General features: G+C 50.7%; 1 protein-coding gene across 4 annotated transcripts in view; it reads right to left on the bottom strand.

The window, feature by feature from the left end:
• MIS18BP1 (MIS18 binding protein 1) overlaps positions 1-22,322 on the bottom strand; it is a 538,190-nt gene that overhangs the window by 321,141 nt on the left and 194,727 nt on the right. For all 4 annotated transcript variants that reach the window (XM_078659687.1, XM_078659685.1, XM_078659686.1 and 1 more), the window contains one exon: positions 15,811-16,753. In XM_078659687.1, the coding sequence (XP_078515813.1) occupies positions 15,811-16,753 (943 nt within the window). The remainder of the gene's footprint in view (positions 1-15,810; positions 16,754-22,322) is intronic.

Consider the following 22,322-nt stretch of genomic DNA (forward strand, 5'->3'; position numbering starts at 1 on the left):
GAATAGTTTTTGCGTTTCCTGAGTATTGAGCTCTCATTCGTGGGATGATGTTGTCTGTCTGCTGAGTCAGTCTGCTTCCACATTGTCCTTTTCTGGTAGATGTATCGCCAGGAGGTCTATTTGTAGTGGGATGGTCCACTTTCATATCTCCTGCGCTAGCCACGATAGCGACACTGATTGTGTTCCTCCCTGCTTGTTGATGTAGAACATCGTTGTGGTGTTGTCGGTTTGTATCAACACCCTCTGCCCGTACAGTTGTTTCTGGAAGGCCTTTAGGGGGAGGAACACGGTCTTTAGTTCCAGGTAGTTGATGTATCTGATCGCATCTGTTTGTGTCCACAAACCCCTCACTTTGAGCCGGTTCATGCTCGCTCCTCACCTCATTTAGGATGCGTCTGTTGTGATGGTCACTGTTGGAGTTGGTGGTTTAACCTTTGTTATGTTCTCTTTGTTCCACCATGTGATCTCCTCTTGCACTGCATGCGTTACAACCACTAGATCTTCCCAACTCCCTGTTGCTTGTGACCATTGCTGTTGGAGCCATTCCTGGAACGGTCTCATGTGGAGTCGGATATTGGGGACTAGGTGTATGCAGGACGCCATCATCCCCATGAGTTTGCTCACTGTCCTCACTGTCAGAGGTTGCCCCTTCCGGTATTGACGTGTCGCCTTCAGCAGTGCGAAGGTTCTCTTCTCGCTGGGGAACACCCTGCCCTAAATGGTGTTGATCTGTGCGCCCAGGAAGATCTTCATCTGTTCTGGTTCTATTGAGAACTTCCCCCAGAGTATCGAAAAACCTAATTCTGTCAGCGTGTGCGTGACCCGCTGAGCATGTAGTTTGCATTGGTTGTAGGAATTCGCCTTTACCAACCAGTCGTCCAGCTAGGGATATACATGTATTCCCTGCCTCTGTAAGTGCGCCGCTACAGCAGCTAGGCATTTTGTGAAGACCCTTGGTGCGGATTTTAGTCCAAAGGCCAGGTGCGTGAACTGGTAGTGCGCTTTGTTGATGGCAAATCTCAGCAGATGCTTGTGCTTTTGGTTCATGGTAATATGTAGGTAGGCATCCATGAGGTCTATAGTGGACATAAAATACCCGTCCCTTATTTGCGGTATAACCTCCTGTAGGGACGTCATTTTACAATTTTTAGTTTTTATGTATTTTTTTAGGAACCGTAGGTCCAGGATGGGTCTTAACGTTTCGTCCACTTTTGGTACGAGGAAGTAGTTGGGAGTACACTCCCTTGTTTCTTTCCTTGTACGGTACTGTTTCTATTGCCTCCTTGTAGAGGAGTTCTTGTGCCTCCTGCAAGAGGAGTGCGAGCTCTTTTGTTGAGCGAGTTTTGTTGGTTGTTCTACTGTTTTGTGGCTTGTTTTCCAGTTCTATGCAGTAGCCGAACTGTATGATTTAGAGTATCCATTTATCTGTTGTTATTTTCTTCCCCTCCTGGAAGAAGTGTTTCAGTCTGCCTCCTACCGGTGTTACATGTTCGCTGATCTTGTGTGTTTCTCATTGTCTTTCTTTAGTCTTTTGTTTTGCCGCCCTCTAGCGATGTTGTGGAGGTGGGCACTTTTGATACAGCAGAGTCACTTGGAGGTGGGTTGTTGTCCCCCTTTTCTCCCTTGTCCTCGTCCGTTCGGCCGCCTGCGAAAGGACTTGCACCTGGATTGGTACTGCCAGCTTTGCTGTTGCTGACCCTGCTGCGCCTGGTTGTTACCCTGATAAGTTTGCTGGAAAGCCTGGTGCGATGTTCCAGGCAGGCTCCCTCCTCTGCCGTTTGGTCTCCTTGAGGGGGTGCCCCTTCTCATCCCTCTGAACTGCAGAGCTATCATGGACCTTATAGTTTCATATTTTTGTTTTGTCAAATCTGTTTTTATTGTTTTAAAGTCACATTTTACAGCATAAACATCAGTTATAAAAGCTCTAATTCAAGGCAGATCATTCGTCAATGCATTAACGCATGGTCATGGTATGTTACATGCATTCAAGTTTAGTAATGAATGAGCCGCAGATGTTCGCCTAGGGTGAACTGGATTACAGTACACCAGTCCTGATGCCGACTTTGAGGCTGTCTATGAGAACCAGGGTGTTAACCTCTCAATGGCCCGTGCAGCTTCAGGCTGGCCCTCCATCTTGGACATGCAAACAGACAGTGTATTTATAAAACAAGAAACATTAACTGTGGCAGCAGAAACCTCATGTTTAACCAACTCCCTTTCCTCCCCCTGACCCCTACTCTCCGCCCCCCTCAACCAACGCTCGCACTCCCTATCCGTGGCCACGCTATCATAGTTGTCTTTATGCTCTAGTACAGCCGGAGTACAGACTATCAGACTATTTTTTTATTTTATTTTAAACGTTTATAAAGCGCTTGACTCACCCAAATGGGGTATCTCCGCAGTGAGGACAAAAGCGGTACAACACAACGGGGGAAATGGAGCTAGAAAAGATGAGTCTTAAGCTTTTTCCTGAAGGCCAAATAGTTGGTATTCAGGCGAAGAACTAAAGGCAATTGGCTCCATAACGTGGGGGCAATGTAATTGAAGGATTTACCCCTAGTCTGGATTGCCTGATACGAGGAACTACAAGTGAGCCTTTTCCTTCCGAACGCAGTGTGCGAGATGGAATGTGTTTGAGTAACTTTAACTTTGATTAACTATCCCGGCAGGAGAACAGCCCGTGGCATGCATCCATCCGCGTGCGCACTTCCCTACCCTTCCGTGTCACTTGTGCCCCCCACCCTGCCCGTCTGTTGTAGCGCCTCAAGCATCTGCTCCCAGTGTGCCGCTATGGGTTCCCTCGGAATCCCTAGTGTTTCCTCACTGCGGATGGCAATCCACTCGGCTCTGGCCCACGCCTGAAAGGAAGAATTCCATGCCCGTGCACATGGCGGGTCATGCGCCTTCCATCTCCTTGTGAGGAGGCGCTTTGCTACCACCAGCCCTAGATCCAGAAAACGGGATGACACCTTATCTTTGGGGGATCTCTTAAAAGGATGTAGGATGTACTCGGGCCAGTCAAAGGGTATGGTTCGACCTTTGCAACTCCGCAGCAGCTCGTTGATTGCACGCCAGTAAGTGCCCAGCTCAGGTCAGCTCCACAGCATATGTAGGAATCCCGCCCCTAACTCATCGCACCGGGGGCAGAGCGCATCGTCACAGCAGAAGTACTTGTTAATCAACTCGGGCGTGAGGTGGGCCCTGTGGACAATAAAAAGCTGAATCTGGCGAAATTGCATGTTTCTGAGGCTTTTAAGCACCCTTTCCCATTCCTTGTCCGCTAGTGGCCGCCCCAAGTCCAGCTCCCATTTGCCTCTAAAGGGAACTAAACTAACTGCCACGTGCTCCCTTAAGGATGCCGCAAACCAGCGAACCAGATGTCTGCCCCTCCCCATAACATGTAGATACTGCATGGTTAAATGTTTCCTGGGCTCCGTAGTTACATCTCCCCACCTAGCAGTCAGTTTCGCTATCAATGAGCGGTGCATTAGATATCTACCGGGAGGGAGCCCCTCCTCTGTTACCAGCGTCTTGTATGTTGTGAGCTCCCCCTCCTTCAATAGGTCCCAGAGTGTATGGATGTCTGCCTCTCGCGATTCCGCGAGCATAGAGGCCATGAGCACCCCTCCACCACTAGGCGAGCCCTCCAGAGGTATAGCGGCGCGTAGTGGACCGTGTTGCAAGTGAGATATAAGGCCCTTCGGTAGCACTTGTATGCCACCGCTAAGGAGGAGCGGCGTTGGGCGCTCAACCGCAGCTATGGGGTGGAAAAGTTTGGTTATACGCTCTAGTGAGTAAGGTGGCATTACTGTGCCTGTGTCGTCTCTTCCTCTATCTGCCAACCAACGAGTGACCCATTGTAACTGCGCGGCCAGGTAGTAGTGCTCAAAACAAGGAGCAGCCAGGCCCCCCGGTCCGTTGGCAGGTCCAACTTCGCTAGCGCCAGCCTATGCCTAGAGGTGCCCCATATAAAGTCCCGCAGCATCCTATTAAGCATGGTAAAGAAGGATGCCGGAATGTACAACGGCAGGTTGGCAAAGTAGTACAGGAGGCGGGGAAGCATGACCATTTTAGCTAGCGCCACTCTGCCCGTGGTCGTCAGTGGGAGCGTTTTCCTGAAGCGTATCTGTGACCTGAGCACTGCAACCGCCCTCCCAAGGTTCCCATCGAGCAGGTCAGCTGGGTGGCGATAGATCTGTATACCCAGGTATCTGAAGGTACCCTCTTTCCACTGTACTCGCGTAAATCCAAGGTGGTATCCAGGGTCCTCCGTTCCTTCACTGAAGGCATAAAGGCAGGATTTGCCCGCATTCACTCGGAGCCCCGAGATGGCAGCAAAGGTGTGCAGCAGCTGGGCCAGCTGCTCGGGTATGTGCCCCACATCCCTCACGAACACCAGCAGGTCGTCAGCGTAGAGCGATACCTGATGGACTGCGTCTCCCATCGCGATACCATCGTTGAGAGTTGTGCGTATAGCTATGGCCAGGGGCTCGATTGCTAGCACAAACAGCAGCGGGGACAGAGGGCACCCCTGTCTGATGCCTCGGCCCACCGCCACCGAGATGTAAGGGCCTAATTGCACCCGGACTACGGGGTTCCTGTATAATAGGTCGACCATGTGGAGGAACCCCATGTCTAACCTGTAGCGTGCCAACACTGCCGATAGGTAGCCCCATTCTAGGCAATCGAATGCCTTCTCCAGGTCCAGAATCAGGCATCCCGCCCTGGGCCACTCCCGCGTGGCCTCATCTGCCACCCTGAAGTACCTCCGAAGGTTCAATGACGTGGATCTCACAGGGACAAACCCATTTTGGTCAGTGGGGGACCACTGGCGCTAACTTTTCCGCTAACATCTTTGCGAAGATCGTATAGTCCACGTTTAGCATCACCAGAGGCCTATATGAGCCCAAATCGGTAGGGTCCCTATCCAGCTTAGGTAGGGAGACCAAGAACGCCTCCAGCATAGGAGGGGGCAGCGATCCTTCCTCCACCGCCACGGTATACAACTGGTGAAGTAGTGGCGTCATGGTTTCCCGATATGCTTTATAGTATTCGGCGGGCAAGCCGATCGGCCCGGGGGTTTTCCCGGACGCCATGGACTGTATTGCCTCCCCAACTTCCTCCAATGTGAGAGACGCGTTGAGTGTTTTCTTCTGCTCCTCGGAAGCTGTGGGCAGTTGGAGAGAGTCCAAGAATTCTTCTAAAATGTGTCTGGAGACAATGCCCTGGGCCCTGTATAACTGTGGGTAGTGGTCGGTTAGGGCACGGTGGATTTCGCGCTGCGTGTATACCATCCCTTCACCCGTTGTGCGGAGAGCTCCTATCGGGGCACTGCGCCCCTTTTGTTTTATCAATCAGGCCAGAAGACGGCCTGCTCTGTCTGCCCTGGCATGCGTTCTGTCCGTGTTCGCTGCGTAGTTGTGACACCTCAACCTCTCCAGAAGCTCCGCATGTCAGGCGCGAAGGTCCCCCAGTTTATGTGAGTGCCTGCCCCCTCGTTCTCCTTCCCGCTCAAAGTAGGAGCTCAGCCTCTAGGCGTGCCAGAGAGGCTGAGAGCATCGGGCGTATGTTCCACGTGGTCCCCAAGCAGTGCCCCCAGATGGCCACTTTGTGAGCATTCTCTGTCGAGGCCAGGTATCACCTGGTCTATGAGATGCTCAACCCTAGTCCCTAAGGTTTCAAAATATTCAAGGAAAATATAACCTATAGTTGTCAATATGTAAACAAAAATAATCAAAATCAATCAAAGACAATATTTCACAATGTTTCTTTTGAATGTAGCTTATGGTGCTACCGTTCTTTACTTTAAATGTTTTAACATGTTATGCCAGTGAAAACTAAATTTACATGTGCTCAATTTTTGTGAGGTCCGTTCCAAAGGCGCTACAAATAATATGCATCAAAAAGACAATGATTTGGACAAGAAACCACCAGAGAGTTCGTGACAAACAAGCCTGACTCCTTGGTTGAACTCGGTGCCTCATTGTGAGTAGGCAATTCTTGTGTCTGCCTTTCACTGGGGAGTCTAGGTCACATTGATAAGGTGAACACCCAACCTCCACCCACAGGGCACCCCCGCATGTGCAAACATCCCCATAGTCTTCTTGTAATGTAAATAGTAATCCACAAACTAAATGTTTTCTGATACATGTCTTTTTGATGCATATTATTTGTAGCGCCTTTGGAACGGACCTCACAAAAAACAGCCACAACGAACCTTAAAAGAGAAATCATGAATATTGTGAAAACAATTTGAAATTAGCATTAGTATTTGTTACCCCTGAAGAAGGGTCGACATAGACCCGAAATGCATTGGTTTTTAAGTTAATAATGTTTTGATTTACCATTGACATTTTTCATCGTCTATTGTTTCGGACACAATTCTGACAGTGCAATTGAGCACATGTAAATTTCGTTTTCACTGGCATAACATGTTAAAACATTTAAAGTAAAGAACGGTAGCACCATAAGCTACATTCAAAAGAAACATTGTGAAATATTGTCTTTGATTGATTTTGATTATTTTTGTTCATATATTGACAACTATAGGTTTTATTTTCCTTGAATATTTTGAAACCTTAGGGACTAGGGTTGAGCATCTCATAGACCCAGGTGATACCTGGCCTCGACAGAGAATTTCAGGCAAGGGGGTTGGGCAATCCCCACATGAGATTGCTCACTAATCAAAGAGGAACAGCAATAGAGATACTAGTTTTTGGATAATTAAGGTGTGCTAGCCTACACTTACAGAGCACTTTGTGAGCATCCCATTCTACCATGGCATTGCTTGCTGTCCCTTCATTGGCATCGAAATATGCAAGGATAGCTGTGCTCAGAGACGAGCAAAACTCTGAATCTTCTACCGCATTAGGCTGCAGCCGCCACATAGGGACGAGCGGGCGATCCGCCTCCCAGCTGACCTGAAACCACAGAGGATTATGATCGGAGTGTGTCCTCCCAGATATTCGGATTGGGCAATAAGCGGGAGCAGGGACTGGGAACCCACTATCCTATCCAACCGGACATGTAAGCCTTAGACTGCTGAGTAATAAGAATAAATTCTGTCGTCTGGGTGCAGTACTCGCCACAGGTCCTGTAACGCCCATTGTCAAAGCCAGTCCCTGAACGCCTGCGCATTGGACGCTACCGCTGCAGCATGGAGGGGGAGAAAACACCTGTCCAATTGAACATCTAGTACCATATTAAAATCCCTGCCAAGCAGCCAAGGGAGCCCAACATAAGGGTGGAGGACCTGGGACAGCTGCGCTAGGAAGGATGGCAGGTCTATGTTCGGGGCATACAATGATCCTAATAGCACCTCATGACCATTCAACTTCCCCCGTACAAGGATATACCTGCCCTCTTGATCCACCTTTGCTTCTTCACATAGAAAGGGGATGCCCGCCCTCACCCAGATCAGGGTTCTCCGCGCATGCGCCGACAAGACCGTACCATAGATTTGTCCCCTCCAACGCCTACGAAGCTTGTCAAGTTCTGTCAGGATCATGTGAGTTTCCTGCAGGAGGGCAAAACCTACAGAGTGTCACTCCAGGTAGGAAAAAATGGAGTAGAGCTTCGACGATGTGTGCATACCACTTATGTTCCAAGCCACAATGTTAGTGTGCGTCATGTGTCTGGGTAAGTCATAGCCGCACAAGGCAAAGGGGCCATGTCGGGAGGGTCGGGCCGTAATCCAAGGGGAGCATATCGGAGTGCTGCAACTTAAACAAAATAGTAACCACTAACAATGCAACTAATGGGGCGTATCCCGAGAGGGCAAACACATAGATTGGTGAGCTAGACCAGTGCAACGACTAGCGGGGTGTGTGTGATATCAACAATTAATCTGTACTGTTTCCCTGTCTCAAGCCTCCTGTGCTCGCAAGAGGTGTGTAATGAGCTGTGTGCTAGCCGATCTCCGGTGCGGTCCGCAGTGGTAGGAGCCTGCCATGGAAGTATCTGCGCAACGTGTCCCCCCCCCCTCCACCCCCCCTCCCCCTCGGCAGCAATCTGTCTCAAGGCAGCGGTCAGGCATCGCGCTAAATGTCAAAAACGCCTTCAACATGCAATGCATTCCAACAGTATGTGCACGGGCCTATGAAAGATAAAACAGTGCACAGTTTACATATGCTTGCAAGCCATGGGGAGAATCAACATAGCCTCGCGTTATCACATGATCTGGTCCGCCATCTGAGGCGTCACCACAGGCAGGTTCAAGTCTTCGGAAAACACAGTGGATGGAGATGACGAGCCGCTGGTGCCCGGGTCACTGCGTGTGTGAGACTCCATGCGGCCATTGCTGTTCACTGTCCCAAGGGTCGCCACCGCCTCGAGAGCTTTCTGGCGTTCCATCCTGATCTTCTCTGGACTGGGCCCAGCCTCGTGCCCAGATAAGCTCCCCGCCTTCTGCGCCGTCTCGACCTCCTTTCCAGCCGACCGCTGTCCTCCAGGCCTGGGGGTCTCGTTCCTGTCCTCTACCCCGTCTCCTCTAACCAGTCCCAGATGTCCGCAGGGTCATCAAAGAAACGTGCACCTTTCTTCGAGACCACCCTAGGGAGGGACGGGAACAGTAGGGAGTAAGGCAGTTCCAGCTCTCTTAGTTGACGATTCACTGCCATATAGGTGCTTCTCAGCCTCTGCACCGTTGCCGTGTAATCCGGGAAGAACATTACCCGACCCTTTCCCACAGTCAGGTCGCCAAGTTTCCTAGTTGCGCGGAGCACCACGTCTCTATCCCGATAATTAAGGAGCTTGAAGAAAAATGGGCGAGGTCGAGCTCCGGGCCTGGGCTTTTGTGCTGTGCGCCCTTTCCACCACAAACTGCTGTGATAGCGCCCTCTGAGGCAGGAGGGCGCGCAACCAGTTCTCGACGTACTGCTCCAGGTTTCTGTCCTCCTCACCTTCCGGAAGGCCCACCATGCGGACGTTGTTGCGCCGAGAGCGCCCTTCCGCGTCTTCTATGCGGTCTTCAAGCGCGTGGACTCGGTCTATCATGTCTTGGAGTGATGTAGTGCGGTTCTGGACCACAGGTTGGATCTCCTGAAGTGTTTGACCGTGCGAGGCCACTGACTCTGCTAACTTACGACGATAGGCATAGAGAAGGGTGAAATCCGATCCGTGTCTCTAGGGACTCCTTGGTTTGCTGCAAGGTGGTGCCGACTCGTTCCACCGCTGCAAGCACAGTGTCCATTTTGGCTGCAAGGGCCGCAGTCTGGGGTTCCATGTTTCCACTCTGATGCCCCAGCGAAGGGTCAAGGCTGCCAGCTGTCGGCTGTCCATTCTGCGACTTGTTCCGCAGTCGGCCCATCACTAGCTGCTGCGCCGTTGGCATCCGCAGACGGGGTGCAGTTCAGGCGGGCGTGATCTACTGCAGGCCACAGAACTTAGGTCTCTTCCTGTTGTCGGAAGGGGAGTCAGCCGTGCCGGTCCGTCGTCAACACCGTCAGCAGAAAGGACCCCCCTAGGGGGTAGGCGCCGTTGTTGTCGGGGGACCAGTCACACTGCATTAGCCACCAGCCCTGCGAGATTACAGCCTGTAGGGCACCTTCTCATTGCAGCACAAAGGTCTGCCTCCTTCGCCGACCCAGGGCACCACACTTGTGTTCCCGCCTCCTTGTCTGACTCAGCCCGGCCCTGCTTGGCGCTCCTGACAGTTGCTGCGAGTTCGCAGAGGTTGCGGGCACAGCTCACCTATGGCACCTCTGACCGCCTGGGGCTTCCGTTATGCTGGTGCGATTCACGTGTCAGGGGCACACCACTTCAGCCACAGTTCTGCTTAAAATGGCACTGCCCTCAAAATGGCGCCCAAAACACACTGTTCCAGCTTGCAACGGCTCAGTCCTTGCCAGCGAGCATTCCCTGAGTACTTCAAACACAACAGTCTTGCGGTCCCCCCGGTCTGGGTGGCTACGCCTCAATTATCCCTCCAGGTCCAGCGCGGCGCCTCGCTTACGCTGTAGCCAGGGGGGGCCGCCAATCGCCCGCTTCTCTCCTTGTGGCCCGCTCACTGGCCGGGCGCTTCACCACAGTCTGCGCCGCCCTGTCTGCCAGGTATGTCAGCTCCCACAGAAGCTCTAGTTGGTCCTCCCTTAGCAAACGTGTGTCGTGTCCGCAGGCCGCAGGGCTAGCCGGTATCTCCTGGGTCACGTTTCCCCAACCTGGGCCCCACTTCACACCCAGGCCTCAGCACCCCGCTCGCAATCAGTCCACAATCGACCCCCCGGGCCTCACATGTCCGCCTCTCTTAGCCGCGGATTATAACGGCTCCCCCGGAGCCTCTTTGCTGTTGCGGGCTCTCTTCCTGCCTCAAGTTTCGTGCCTCACCTCAGAGTTCCAGATCTGTGATGAGCCGGGTAGGCCCGCAGCGCTTATCAGGCCTCAGCGCCCGGGCAGTACAGGGCTCGGCCCTCAGCGCCCCCTCCTTGAGTCTTAGTAGCAGCCAACTCCTCTGAGGGCACCCGGTGCACTTTCCTAACCGGAGCCACACTGCACCTCCCTCCGGCGTTCAGCAGCCCACCGACTCCCAGGCCGCAGATCAGGCCATCGCCACTTGCGTCCCGCCGCCTGCGTGCGTCGGCTCCTGTCCCAGGCCCTCTCACCGCGCCCGATAGCGGCTGTAGGCAGGGGGGAATGTCCACTACACCTCCGCAGCACACCTCTTGTATAGCCTCGTCAGGACGCCATACACCGCCGGGGCAACACAGGGACAGATTTTCAGCTCCCCTGACAGTGTCACTGTGCCGTCTCAGGCTCCGCCGGCAGCCGTTGGTTCTCGGAGCACTTTTCGCGCCTTCTCCTCCGAAGCCGTGCAACTCGGCCAGACCGCATCCCTCTCCTCAGCACCTCACAATCGGGGACCACCGTGCTTCACAGGCTCCCCGCTGCGTCCCCTCACCATCCCCGCATGCTGCAGATGTAAAAACACCTCTAAAGGAGAAATGGCAGGAGAATTAGAAGTTGTCGGTCGGAGCCCTAAGAGCTCAGGTCCGCCATGTTGGCTAGCTGGCCACACCCCATTGGACCTTGCAGTTTCAGTTTCATTATCATTTTTGAGCTGTGTCAGTTTCTCGTCCACTGGTTTGCCAAACAGTTGTTCCCCTTTGAAGGGTATGTTCAGAATATTGTTCTGGACTTCCAGTTTGAAACCTGAGATTCTCAGCCAGGCATGCTATTTCCCCATCACTCCAATCATCATCAGCCATACGAATGTGTCTGCCGCATCCAGGGCCGACTTTAGGCAGGTGTTGACCATGTTGTTGCCTTCTGCTGGCATTCTGCTGGGAGATGTTTGAGCAGCTGGCCGGCCTCATCCCAAGGTTGGTACGCATGTCTGTCTGTTAGGGCACTGGAATTCGCAATGCGCCAGTAAATTGCCGCATTCCTCTCTATTTTCCTCCCTGTGAGGTCTATTCTCTTACTCTTTGTCTGGAGGTGGCACAGAGTTCGTGGGAATGTTGGCCCTCTTTCTGGCAGTTGACGCTACAATGGAGTCAGCTGGTACGGATCCCTGGATATATGCTGGATCCTTCGCGGAATGCTTGTATTTTTTCTCTGTTCTGGGAGTGACAGATCTGCAGGCTGCTGGCTCCTTGAAAGCTTCCTTTCCCTGGTCCAGTACACTTGGAAGCACGGGTAGGAATTGGCTCCTAATTTGAGTGGGGAGCAGGGTCTCCAAGAGGAAACAAGCCTTTGGTTTCTCTTCCTCTAATTTAACCCCATAGGTTGCTGCAGCCTTCTTGATGACCATGTTGTAGATGCCAATGACGTCTGGCGGCGAAGGCCTCGACGAATATGACTCTACGGCCTCCTCCGGGCTTTCGGCGTCGAGGTCCTGCCATTCCAGGCCCTGCGCCTCCGAGGATGTCGAGCCTGTTTGTTTGTCGATCATCCTCGCCTTCTCCTTCGTAGTAGTACAGGCCCTCTTCGTCCTGTTGCTCTGCTGGTTCTGGAGTTTTCGGCATCGTCGAACTCCTCTTCGACTTCTATTTCGACTACTGTCTAAGGCTTCCAAGGGATGGTGTATCTGCTCATCCGTTCGTCTAAGTCCTTTTTCCTCTGGAGGATAGTGTCCATTTCGGCCTCGAGCCTACTTTTCTTTTACTCCATTTCGGTTGCTTGTCGGCGTCGAGAGTTTCGGCGCTTCTCTTCGAGGTCGTCGATGTTGACATCGAAGTCGCCTGCAGCTCTTTTTCCTTTGGCGTCAATCGCAACTTTTCGGGTCCGTGCTTCGACGACCTACGCTTGGCTAGAGCTTTAGCCGGCTGGGAGTCCTTTTTGAAGGATCCGTTGGGCTGTTTGTCCGTGGACGCCACTGTAGCTGTCGATTGCTTCAACACCAGCACTCCTTTAGAGGAATTTCGCTCCGTTTTTTGAGAGTCTGTCTGGGTTTAAGGGTCGACGTCTCGCTTACCTCCTTTGTCGACTTCTTATCGGTCTCTGCGAAGGTGTAGCCCTCTGGTCCCTCTGCGATGTTGTCCTCTTCTCCGCTGGAGAAGCCCAAGTCCGGGAGCAACGGAGGTTCTCCTTGCCCCTGCATGGCGAAGTTTGCTCTCCTCTGTCTCCCTCTCACTCCGAGGGTCTTGAGGGTCAATGTCGAGCAGGTGTTGCAATCCTTGCTTTTGTGGTCGATTGGCAGGCAGACGTTGCAGACCGGGTGCTGGTCTTTCTGCACGTACTTGTGGTGGCAATTACGGGAAAATTTGAATGGTGTTTTGTCCATCTTGCGCTCAGTGGACCCCCTGTGCGCGCATTCTCCGTTGGAAGTCGAAGTTCTTTATCTTCCTCACCCTCTTCGTCGTCCAGGCTATGTGCTTCTGGTCATGAGATGAAAACTCCAACTTTTGGCGCTTTCTGCTTGATTGTCTCTTCTTCTTTCCAAAAAACTCTAGAACTCTTCGGTGACGATCCAGACCCAAGGGTGGAAAAAAAAGAATTTGAAGATGGCGCCCAAAGGTGGGAGCTTCCGAAGGAAGCACGCCGACGTCACGGGAGGACACCAAATGGTCTTACGTCGACGCCCACCTGGCTCACAGAAAAAAAAAAGAGAGAAAGAATACTACGATTCCGGACCCAACCACTAGACTGCGGAATAATGCACAGCATAGTGAATACAGAATGATTCACGCTGCAAAAAAAACCAAAAAACATTGCAAGACGCTGCTCAGTTATTGGCTCCGGGTTCGCCGGGTGCTTGGTGAACCTACATGTCCTATTTATCCCCACAACCAGTAGCGTCCAGCAGATGTAATGGTATATTGCTTTAAAAAAATCTGCAAATTTAGAAGAAGTTTCAAGTGAAAATGTTGGCACAAATGGCTGTTTTTTTCAACTCATTTTCAATTTTTCCTACTTTCAACTGCTAGTTTCTATAAAAAAAACCTTGACGGATCTACACAAATGACCCCTTGCTGATTTCAGAATTGTGTCAATTTTTTTAAATGTATAGCTTTCCATGATCCATTATTGCTTTCATACCCATTTCTACCATTAACTAAAAGGACGTTGAAAGCACAAATAATAGCAAAAATAGGCTATGTCTCAGTAAAATACCAAAACTGTGTAAAATATTTTGGTTTTCTGACAAAAGTCAGTATGTCCCTGAAAGCTGGGAGGATGGTGATTTCAGCACCACAACCCCTTTATTGATACCATTTGCAGGAAAAAAGCCAGACGCTTTCATCTTCAGCAGTTTTTTTCCAATTTCTCCCTCAAAAAACAAAATGTGGCTGTATTTTGGTTACTTTCTGGGTCCCCTCCAAGGGAATCAACAAACCCTGGGCACCTATAAAATCCCCATGATGTTGGAAGAAAGATGCAAATTTGGTGTGGATACCTTAAATGGTCAAAAAGTTACAGGGGCCTAAGCGTGAACTACCCCAAATAGCCAAAAAAAGGCTTAGCACAGAGGGGGAAAGGCCTAGCAGCGAATGGGGTAACATTGCCTCCCTTTCCCCCTTCTTCCACGTTTTGTCCAAGAACAATAACTTCACTTTCAGCCTGCCAGAGTGGCAAATAATGGATGGATTGTTAAAAAAAATTAACCCACCCCAAACTTCCAAACATGACCTTGACATAGAAGTGAATGGAATTTTATTTCCTTTAAACGCGCTGATTGCTAGCGCGAGCCAGAGGCAAACCTATCTCCTGAGGCGGAAGCCGGGAGAACGCTAGGATTTTAATTTTAAAAATTGTTTGTTATATTGTGCTTTTATACACTCACTCTCTTCTCCCTGGGCACTTGTACTTTCGATCTTCACGTACTGGGCATCCCCGCGCAGCGGATCGTATCGCTGCCGCGGGCCACAACATTCTTGCCGCCATTCCCCAGAGGCCACTGCCACGCCCACTACCAACAGGCCACGCCCCCCCGCCGAAGGCATTTAAACGCGCTGATTGCTAGCGCGAGCCAGAGGCAAACCTATCTCCTGAGGCGAAAGCCGGGAGAACGCTAGGATTTTAATTTTAAAAATTGTTTGTTATATTGTGCTTTTATACACTCACTCTCTTCTCCCTGGGCACTTGTACTTTCGATCTTCACGTACTGGGCATCCCCGCGCAGCGGATCGTATCGCTGCCGCGGGCCACAACATTCTTGCTGCCATTCCCCAGATGCCACTGGCCACGCCCACTACCAACAGGCCACGCCCCCCCCCCCCTGCCAAAGGCATTTAAACGCGCTGATTGCTAGCGCGAGCCAGAGGCAAACCTATCTCCTGAGGCGGAAGCCGGGAGAACGCTAGGATTTTAATTTTAAAAATTGTTTGTTATATTGTGCTTTTATACACTCACTCTCTTCTCCCTGGGCACTTGTACTTTCGATCTTCACGTACTGGGCATCCCCGCGCAGCGGATCGTATCGCTGCCGCGGGCCACAACATTCTTGCCGCCATTCCCCAGAGGCCACGCCCACTACCAACAGGCCACGCCCCCTCCCGTCTCCTTTCCCTATAAACAATGTGTTTCCCCCGTACGCGCAGCGGACGCGCAAAGGCAAGCCCGTCTGCACCCGTTCGCGACCGGCAGGGACCAGGGGCCACGCACTCTGCTCCTGCCGCCCAAAACCCCTCACCCACTCCTAAACCCTAAAAATAACCTTACCATCCAATACCTTTACTCACCCATAAACCTCCAAAAACACTTAATACCCCTCCCCACCCAAAACCCTTAAGAAATAAATAAATAAATATATATATATATATACACACACACACACACACACACACATACATATATCGGTTTCAATTACCTACGATATACTTACATTTTTGTGGTAAAGATATGTGTGGTAAAGGCATATGCGTGGTAAAGGTACTGCATGAAGATGGCTGAGTTGTAAATGTTGTTTCCATGCTGAGTTATGAAACCATATTTTGTCCCCATTACCTTTGTTATCAGAGCAGAGTAAGATGCTGTTTTATGTACTGTGGTTTTTGGAATTAATGTCATAGCTATTTCCTATCATTATCAAATATATGTTGAACCCATGGTCTCACAAATGCCAACCCAACCATCCAAGGTATTTATAAAAATACTGGAGGGAATTTGCTGGTAATTGTACACTATCAAGAAAGTAACTACATAATAAGTAGGGAATATACAATAAGTATGGAAAATACAGAAAGCTCTTGTCTATACAATGTGATATTTGACTGAGGACCATTGGCCATATTAGACTATTCTCACACTCACACTCACTTTGACCTGCACTATGAAGTAGCTTCAGTGGAACGAAGGAGAACATGAAATTACTTATTTACATTGAAAAAGTTGGTCCAATGACATTATGAAGTTTTATTATTGAACTATACTTGCCTCTGTAGTCTCTCAATTTCTTTTTCACTCCAGAATTCACCTTGACGAACATATGGAAATTGCCCGGTAGAACTTTGATGCTCTTCCTTGTCAGCGGTGACAGACTTATCAGTTCCAATACAGCGATTGTCTGTTGATGTGAAGCCACTGGTTACTGAGCAAGGCGATAGTTTTCGTTCAGAGCTCACAAGCTGCCTATCAATGACATCAGAATCTGATTGGTTGTTGTCACATGTGTTCGGGATATAGGTTTTGTTTAAACTATGTTCACTAGAATATGAGGAGTCCACTGGGTTGCTGCGTATTTGCATCCCAGAATAAATTTTCCTCACCACCTTTTCTTCTGAACTGCTGTCGTGGATAAGCTCATACTTCCCAGACCGATTACTGTGGAATGGTGACATTACCTTTGAATTTCTAACTGCCAAGGCGTTATCAATTTCAGTATCAGAAGTTGCACTTGTACTGAGATAATGTTTCTTAGGTCTGACAATTGTCAAATTTACTTTGGGCTTCCTTCTGACAGAGTGTGGTGCATAGGCCTCATCACTCGAATTCTCTTCAGAACTTGAGTCTATTGATGTGCTTTCACTTAAGACAGCAGTGCTTTCCGAAATCACTTTCCTGTGGCGACTTGTGCTTTTGGTATCTTTTATTATGGCTTTTTGTCTTCGGGTTTGGTTTCTTTGTTCTAGAGCCTCTTTCTTGTTAGCATGCATTTTCTTGTTGCTTTTCTGTATATTATTGTAGACCACATTGTGCTTCATACACCTTTCTTGCAATTTAGCACTTGTATTAATCGGTGTCAACAAAACAACAGGCAAGTTACCAGCACCCTTATCGTTGTCATCCTCACTTTCTTCCGTTTCTGACACAAATTTCTTCTGCTTTTTTTGGTCACTTAAATTTACTTGGTCAGAGCTTCTTCTTGTATTGGTTTGCTCTAAAAGAAAAACATTTACATTCTTAGCTGAAGACATACCAGACTGGCACTACCGGCATACTTGTTGGTAAATTAATCAATTCTAAAAATTAAAAAATACATACAAGTAGAATAACATTGGCTACAAACAGGCAAAATACATGGGTAATTTGCAACTTTGGCTATGGGTCAGATAAATGCTTTGTTACCTATAAGGTAGGGAAAGGGTGTAAGAAATAGCAAAGCAGGGGAAGGTGGGCTGTATAGAGGCTTATGAGGAAAGATATGACAGAAGCAGACAGGAAATATATAAGCATCGAGAGCACAGAATATCAAAATAAAAGAAATGCAAACCAGGCAAAAACGTAAAGCTTAACAGAAAAGTAAGAAGAAAAGTTACTTTCTTGTAATTTTAGTGCTAAATCTAAGGAATCTTCACTTAAGTCAATGCGGGATCCAGCACAACATTTTCACATGCCTATCGAACAAGTGACTTACCTTCGGTAATGATATATCTGTAAGAAACTTAAGTGTTAGGTTCCTTACCTTAGAATACCCACAGGCCTCACACTGGATCCGGAAGGTTTTCGCTAGCAGTACCTCTGCGCGTCAGTAGGCGTCGTCGTGCAGATCCACATCCGTCGCTGGCGTCCTATGCGCCGAGATGACGTCACGGAGACTACATAGACGCCACCCATGCGTGCCGACGTCAGTTCTGTACACAACTGTCCACGCCAGGAACGCAGAGCCATGCAAGACACTGACCACTGGTGCATGAAACTAGGGGCCTAAAAGGGATGACCTTAACCCTATCGCAGAAGGGGGAGGATGGGTGGGGCGGTAAGGAATCTAACACTAACTAATGTTTGTTACAGATATATTGTTACCGAAGGTAAGTAACTTGTTCCTCTGAAAGAAACACGTTAGTGTTATATTCCTTACCTTTGGATAGATACCCCAGCAATACCAACCCCCATGGTGGGTCTGCAAACGAATATCACACCAGAAAATCCCAGAGAACAGAGCAGCCAAAGAAACCGTCTCTCCGGACTTGGCTGTCAAGGCAATAATGCTCGGTAAAGGTATGAAGCGAGGACCATGTAGCTGCCTGACAGATATCCTGCAAAGGGACTCCTCGTCCCAGAGCAGTAGTGGCTGCTGTCGCCCAAGTAGAATTGGCACGCAGCCCTACAGGAGGCTCCTTTTTAGCCAAGGAGTAACAGGCTTTAATACACAGAGCGACCCACCGAGAGATGGTTCGTTTGTGCACAGCCCAACCTTTCTTGGCGCCCACGTAGCCAACAAAGAGTTGATCATCCACCCTGAACTGTTGTGCGCGCTTCAGATAGAATGAGAGCGCACGTTTTGGGTCCAGACGGTGGAGCCTCTCTTCCTCTTTTGAAGGATGAGGAGGAGGAAAGAAGGTGGGCAAAATGATGGTCTGCCCGATGTGGAAGGGCGTGACAACCTTTGACAGAAAGGACGGGTCCTTAAAACCACTTTGTCCGGATGAACTGAAAGGAAAGGTTTAGAAGAAAGAGCCTGGAGCTCATTCACTCTTCTGGCAGAGGCGATAGCTACCAGGAAAGCCGTCTTTAGAGTGAAGACATAAAGGACAATTATGAAGGGGCTCAAAGGGAGAGCACATCAGATAAGTCAAGACAAGATTTAAGTCCCACTGAGGCATCATGAAAGACACAGGAGGAAACGTGTGTGTAATGCCTTTGAGGAAGCGATTAACAACCGGGGACTTAAAAAGAGAAGACTGATCTGGAAGTCGTAGAAAGGCGGAGCTGGCCGAAAGATAACCTTTGATAGTGCCCAGAGCAGAGCCCTGCTGGGCCAAGGATAGAAGGAACAGAAGGACCTCAGAAAGAGGGGCAGAGAGGGGATCCATAGTCTTTGCTGTGCACCATGCCACAAATTTGTTCCACCTGCAGGCGTATACCATCTTAGTGGAGGGACGCCTGGCTGTCAGAATGACATCACAGACTTCGGGAGGAAGATCGAAAGCTGTCAACTGTCGCCGCTCAATCTTCAAGCATGGAGGTGGAGGCTAGACAGGTTCGGGTGGAGGACCGTCACCTGCTGCTGCGGCAGAAGATCCTCCCGAAGAGGCAGTCGGATTGGGGGATCGATCGCCATGCTGAGTAGTTTGGGATACCAGTAACTTCGTGCCCAATACGGAGTCACAAGGATGACTTGGGCCCAGTCGCGTCGAATCTTCTTTAGTACTCTGGGCAGAAGTGGTATAGACGGAAAGGCGTACAACAGACCGCAACTCCACTTGCGACGAAAAGCATCACAGAGCGAGTGCCACCTTGGAAATACCAACGCGCAGAACTGATGACATTGCACGTTCTCTTCGGTGGCGAATAGATCTAAACAAGGCTCTCCCCACTGCTGAAAGAGACCTTGCGCCACGTTAGAGTTCAGACGCCATTCGTGATCCATCAAGCAAATTCAGAGAACCTGCCAGATGTTGAACCACCAGCGTAATGTCTTGATGTTCCAGCCATGTCCAGAGGCTCAGAGCCTCCTGACATAGGATCCACGACCCCACCCGCCCTGTTTGTTGCAATACCACATGGCAGTGGTGTTGTCCGTGAACACCTGCACTACACTTCCCCGGACAGAGGGAAGGAATGCCTTCAGTGCAAGTCGGATCGCCCAAAGCTCCAAAAGGTTGATATGGAGCCGGGACTCTGCCGGAGACCAGATGCCTATGATCTCCGCCTCTCCCAAGTGGCCTCCCCGTCCCAGGAGGGACGCATCCGTCACCACTGTGTGCTCCGGTTGGGGAAGGGAGAGGGATCTGCCACTGACCCAACCGCGATTCGTGAGCCACCACTGCAATTGTCGTGCAGTGTCCTCCGCGATCTGGACATGATCAGACAGGTTGCTCTGATGCTGTGCCCACTGGAACTTCAGGTCCCACTGCAGAGCCCGCGTATGCCATCTGGTATGTTGCACCAGTAGGATGCAGGAGTCCATCAGGCCCAGGAGCCGGAGAGTCATCCTGACTGAAACCCGGGATAGAGGCTGAAAGATTGGAATCATAGCCTGAATATCCTGGACTCGCTGCTCGGGAGGATAAACCCGAAACTGCGTCGAATCCAGAACCGCTCCGATGAAGGGGAGCTTCTGAGAGGGACTCAGGTAATACTTCGGCACGTTGATGGAGAACCCCAGGAAATGCAGGAGGTTCGGCCGTAGTCTGAAGGTGGGTGATGACTGTCTGGAGCGAGCCCGCCTTCAACAACCAGTTATTTATTATTTATTTATTTTAGGTTTTTATAGAGCGCGTAGTCACCCTCGAGTATCCCAGCGCTGAAACCTCGTACTCCTACAGGGGGGGGGCAAGGGAAACTTCAAGTAGATCAAGGAAAAAGGAGGGTTTTGAGGGACTTCCTAAATCTTAGGAGGTTAGGTTCCGCTCTAAGGTTCGGGGGAAGAGCGTTCCATTTTCTGGCCGTGTTTACCGAGAATCTGCGACCGCCAAAGCGGGCTTTCTTCACCCTAGGGACAACGATAAGGTTTCCCTGTTCAGACCGGAGCGCTCTCGGTGGTCTGTAAGGGGTGATCCACGTGCTCAGAATGGGGGGGCCAGCGTTATGCAGTGTCTTGTGGGCTAGGCAGAGGGCCTTGAATGCGACTCTTTCCCTCACGGGGAGCCAATGAAGTTTTCTCAACGCTGGTTTGGCCGATGTTCTTGATGGGGTGTTTGTGAGCAGGCGGGCTGCGGCATTTTGGGTTTTTTGTAAGATCTGGTAGGTGGCTTCCGGCGCACCGAGGTAAATAGCGTTGCTGTAGTCTAGCCTTGCTAACACTAGACCTTGAATTAGCAGGAGACGAGACTGGAATGGTAGTAGGGGAAGTACCTTTCTGCATGATCTCAAAAGCCCGTAGCAAATGCCGGCAGTTTTCCTCGCCTGAGTCCTGAAGGTGAGGTCTGTCTCCAGCCACACTCCCAGACTCTTGACCTCTGTTTTGGGGGAGGGGGGGTCACCCATACAGGCGGGCCAGATGTCAGGTGGGAGACTCAAGGTTTTGTGGCCGAGGAGCAGGATCTCTGTTTTTGACCCGTTGAGCTTTAAGTCAGAGTCGCTCATCCATTGGTGGACGGTGGAGAGACAGTCACGCAGGTTAGAGGGTTTTAACTTGGGGTGTGAGAGAGTCACCACCAACTGGGTGTCGTCAGCGTAGCTGACGATCGTGACTCCGAATGGGGCGACCAGCTCCTCCAGTGGGGCCATATACACGTTGAAAAGCGTAGGGCTCAGTGAAGAGCCCTGTGGCACTCCACACCGGAGGGGGATTCGGGGGGAGCGGCTTTCTCCTTCCCAAACTTGGAAGGAGCGTTGGAAGAGGAAGGATGTAAGCCATCTGAGCGCACTGTCTTGTATGCCTGTGTTGTCTAGGCGCTGGGCTAGGACCTGATGGTTGACAGTGTCGAATGCCGCGCTGAGGTCCAGGAGGACCACTGCCACTGATCCTCCTGTGTCAATGATTTCCCTCGCTTTTTCTACGGCCGCTAGGAGGGCGGTGTCTGTCCCCTGACCTGGTCTAAAGCCGGTTTGGGAGTTTTTTAAGAGAAGGTTTGCCTCCAAGAAGTGGGACAGCTGTTTATTTGCAAGTTTCTCTGCGACCTTCCCTATCCAGGGGAGGAGCGAGATGGGTCTGTAGTTGGACAAGTCCGTGGGGTCTAGTGATGGCTTCTTCAATACACCTTTGACCACGGCCTCCTTCCAGCTTTGAGGGACTTCTCCTTGGGTAAACGAGGTGTTAATTAGGGCCGTGAGTCTAGCTACAATAGTCCGGGCGATGTTTTTTGTGAACCGAACGGGCACTGGGTCGCTGGGAGCGCCACTTTTCGTGGCTGCCAGGGTGGTTGCCACTTCTTCTTCCGTGAATGGTCCGAATGAGGCTAAACTGGGGAGTTCGGAGGAATCAGTGGGATTTTTTGACGTGAGGGTACAGTTGTCGAGGTAGGGGAAGACTGACACCCCTAACCTGCGCAGATGAGCTGCGACCACCGCCATCACTTTAGTGAACACCCGAGGGGCGCTGGTAAGGCTGAAGGGGAGCACGGCAAACTGAAAATGCTCTTGGTCTACCGTGAACCGCAGGTAATGCCGGTACGACAGGGATGTGAAAATATGCATCCTGCAAGTCCAACGATACCATCCAGTCTCCACGGTCGAGGGCAGCCAAGACCTGAGCCAGAGACAACATCTTGAACTTCTCCTTCCGGAGGAAGCGATTGACGTTCCTGAGGTCCAAGATGGGGCGCAGGCCCCCTTTGTCCTTCTAAGGGTCCAGAAAGTAGTGGGAATAACAACGTCTCCCTACTTCTGGCCCAGGAACGTACTCGATGGCCCCCTTGGGCAAGAGGGCCATGACTCCCTGCTGGAGAAGTGCCAAGTGTTCCCTCGACATGCGGTGGTACTGAGGTGGCATGGCTGGAGGGGTGGACTGAAAGGGAAGGGAGTAACTGTTGCGGATGATCTGCAACACCCACTTGTCCGATGTGATGGCGTGCCAGTGGGGGAGGTGATGGCGGATTCTGCCAACCCACTAGCGTGGGTTG

This window comes from Lissotriton helveticus, chromosome 9 (assembly GCF_964261635.1).
Source record: "Lissotriton helveticus chromosome 9, aLisHel1.1, whole genome shotgun sequence".
In the NCBI taxonomy this organism is placed as follows: domain Eukaryota; kingdom Metazoa; phylum Chordata; class Amphibia; order Caudata; family Salamandridae; genus Lissotriton; species Lissotriton helveticus.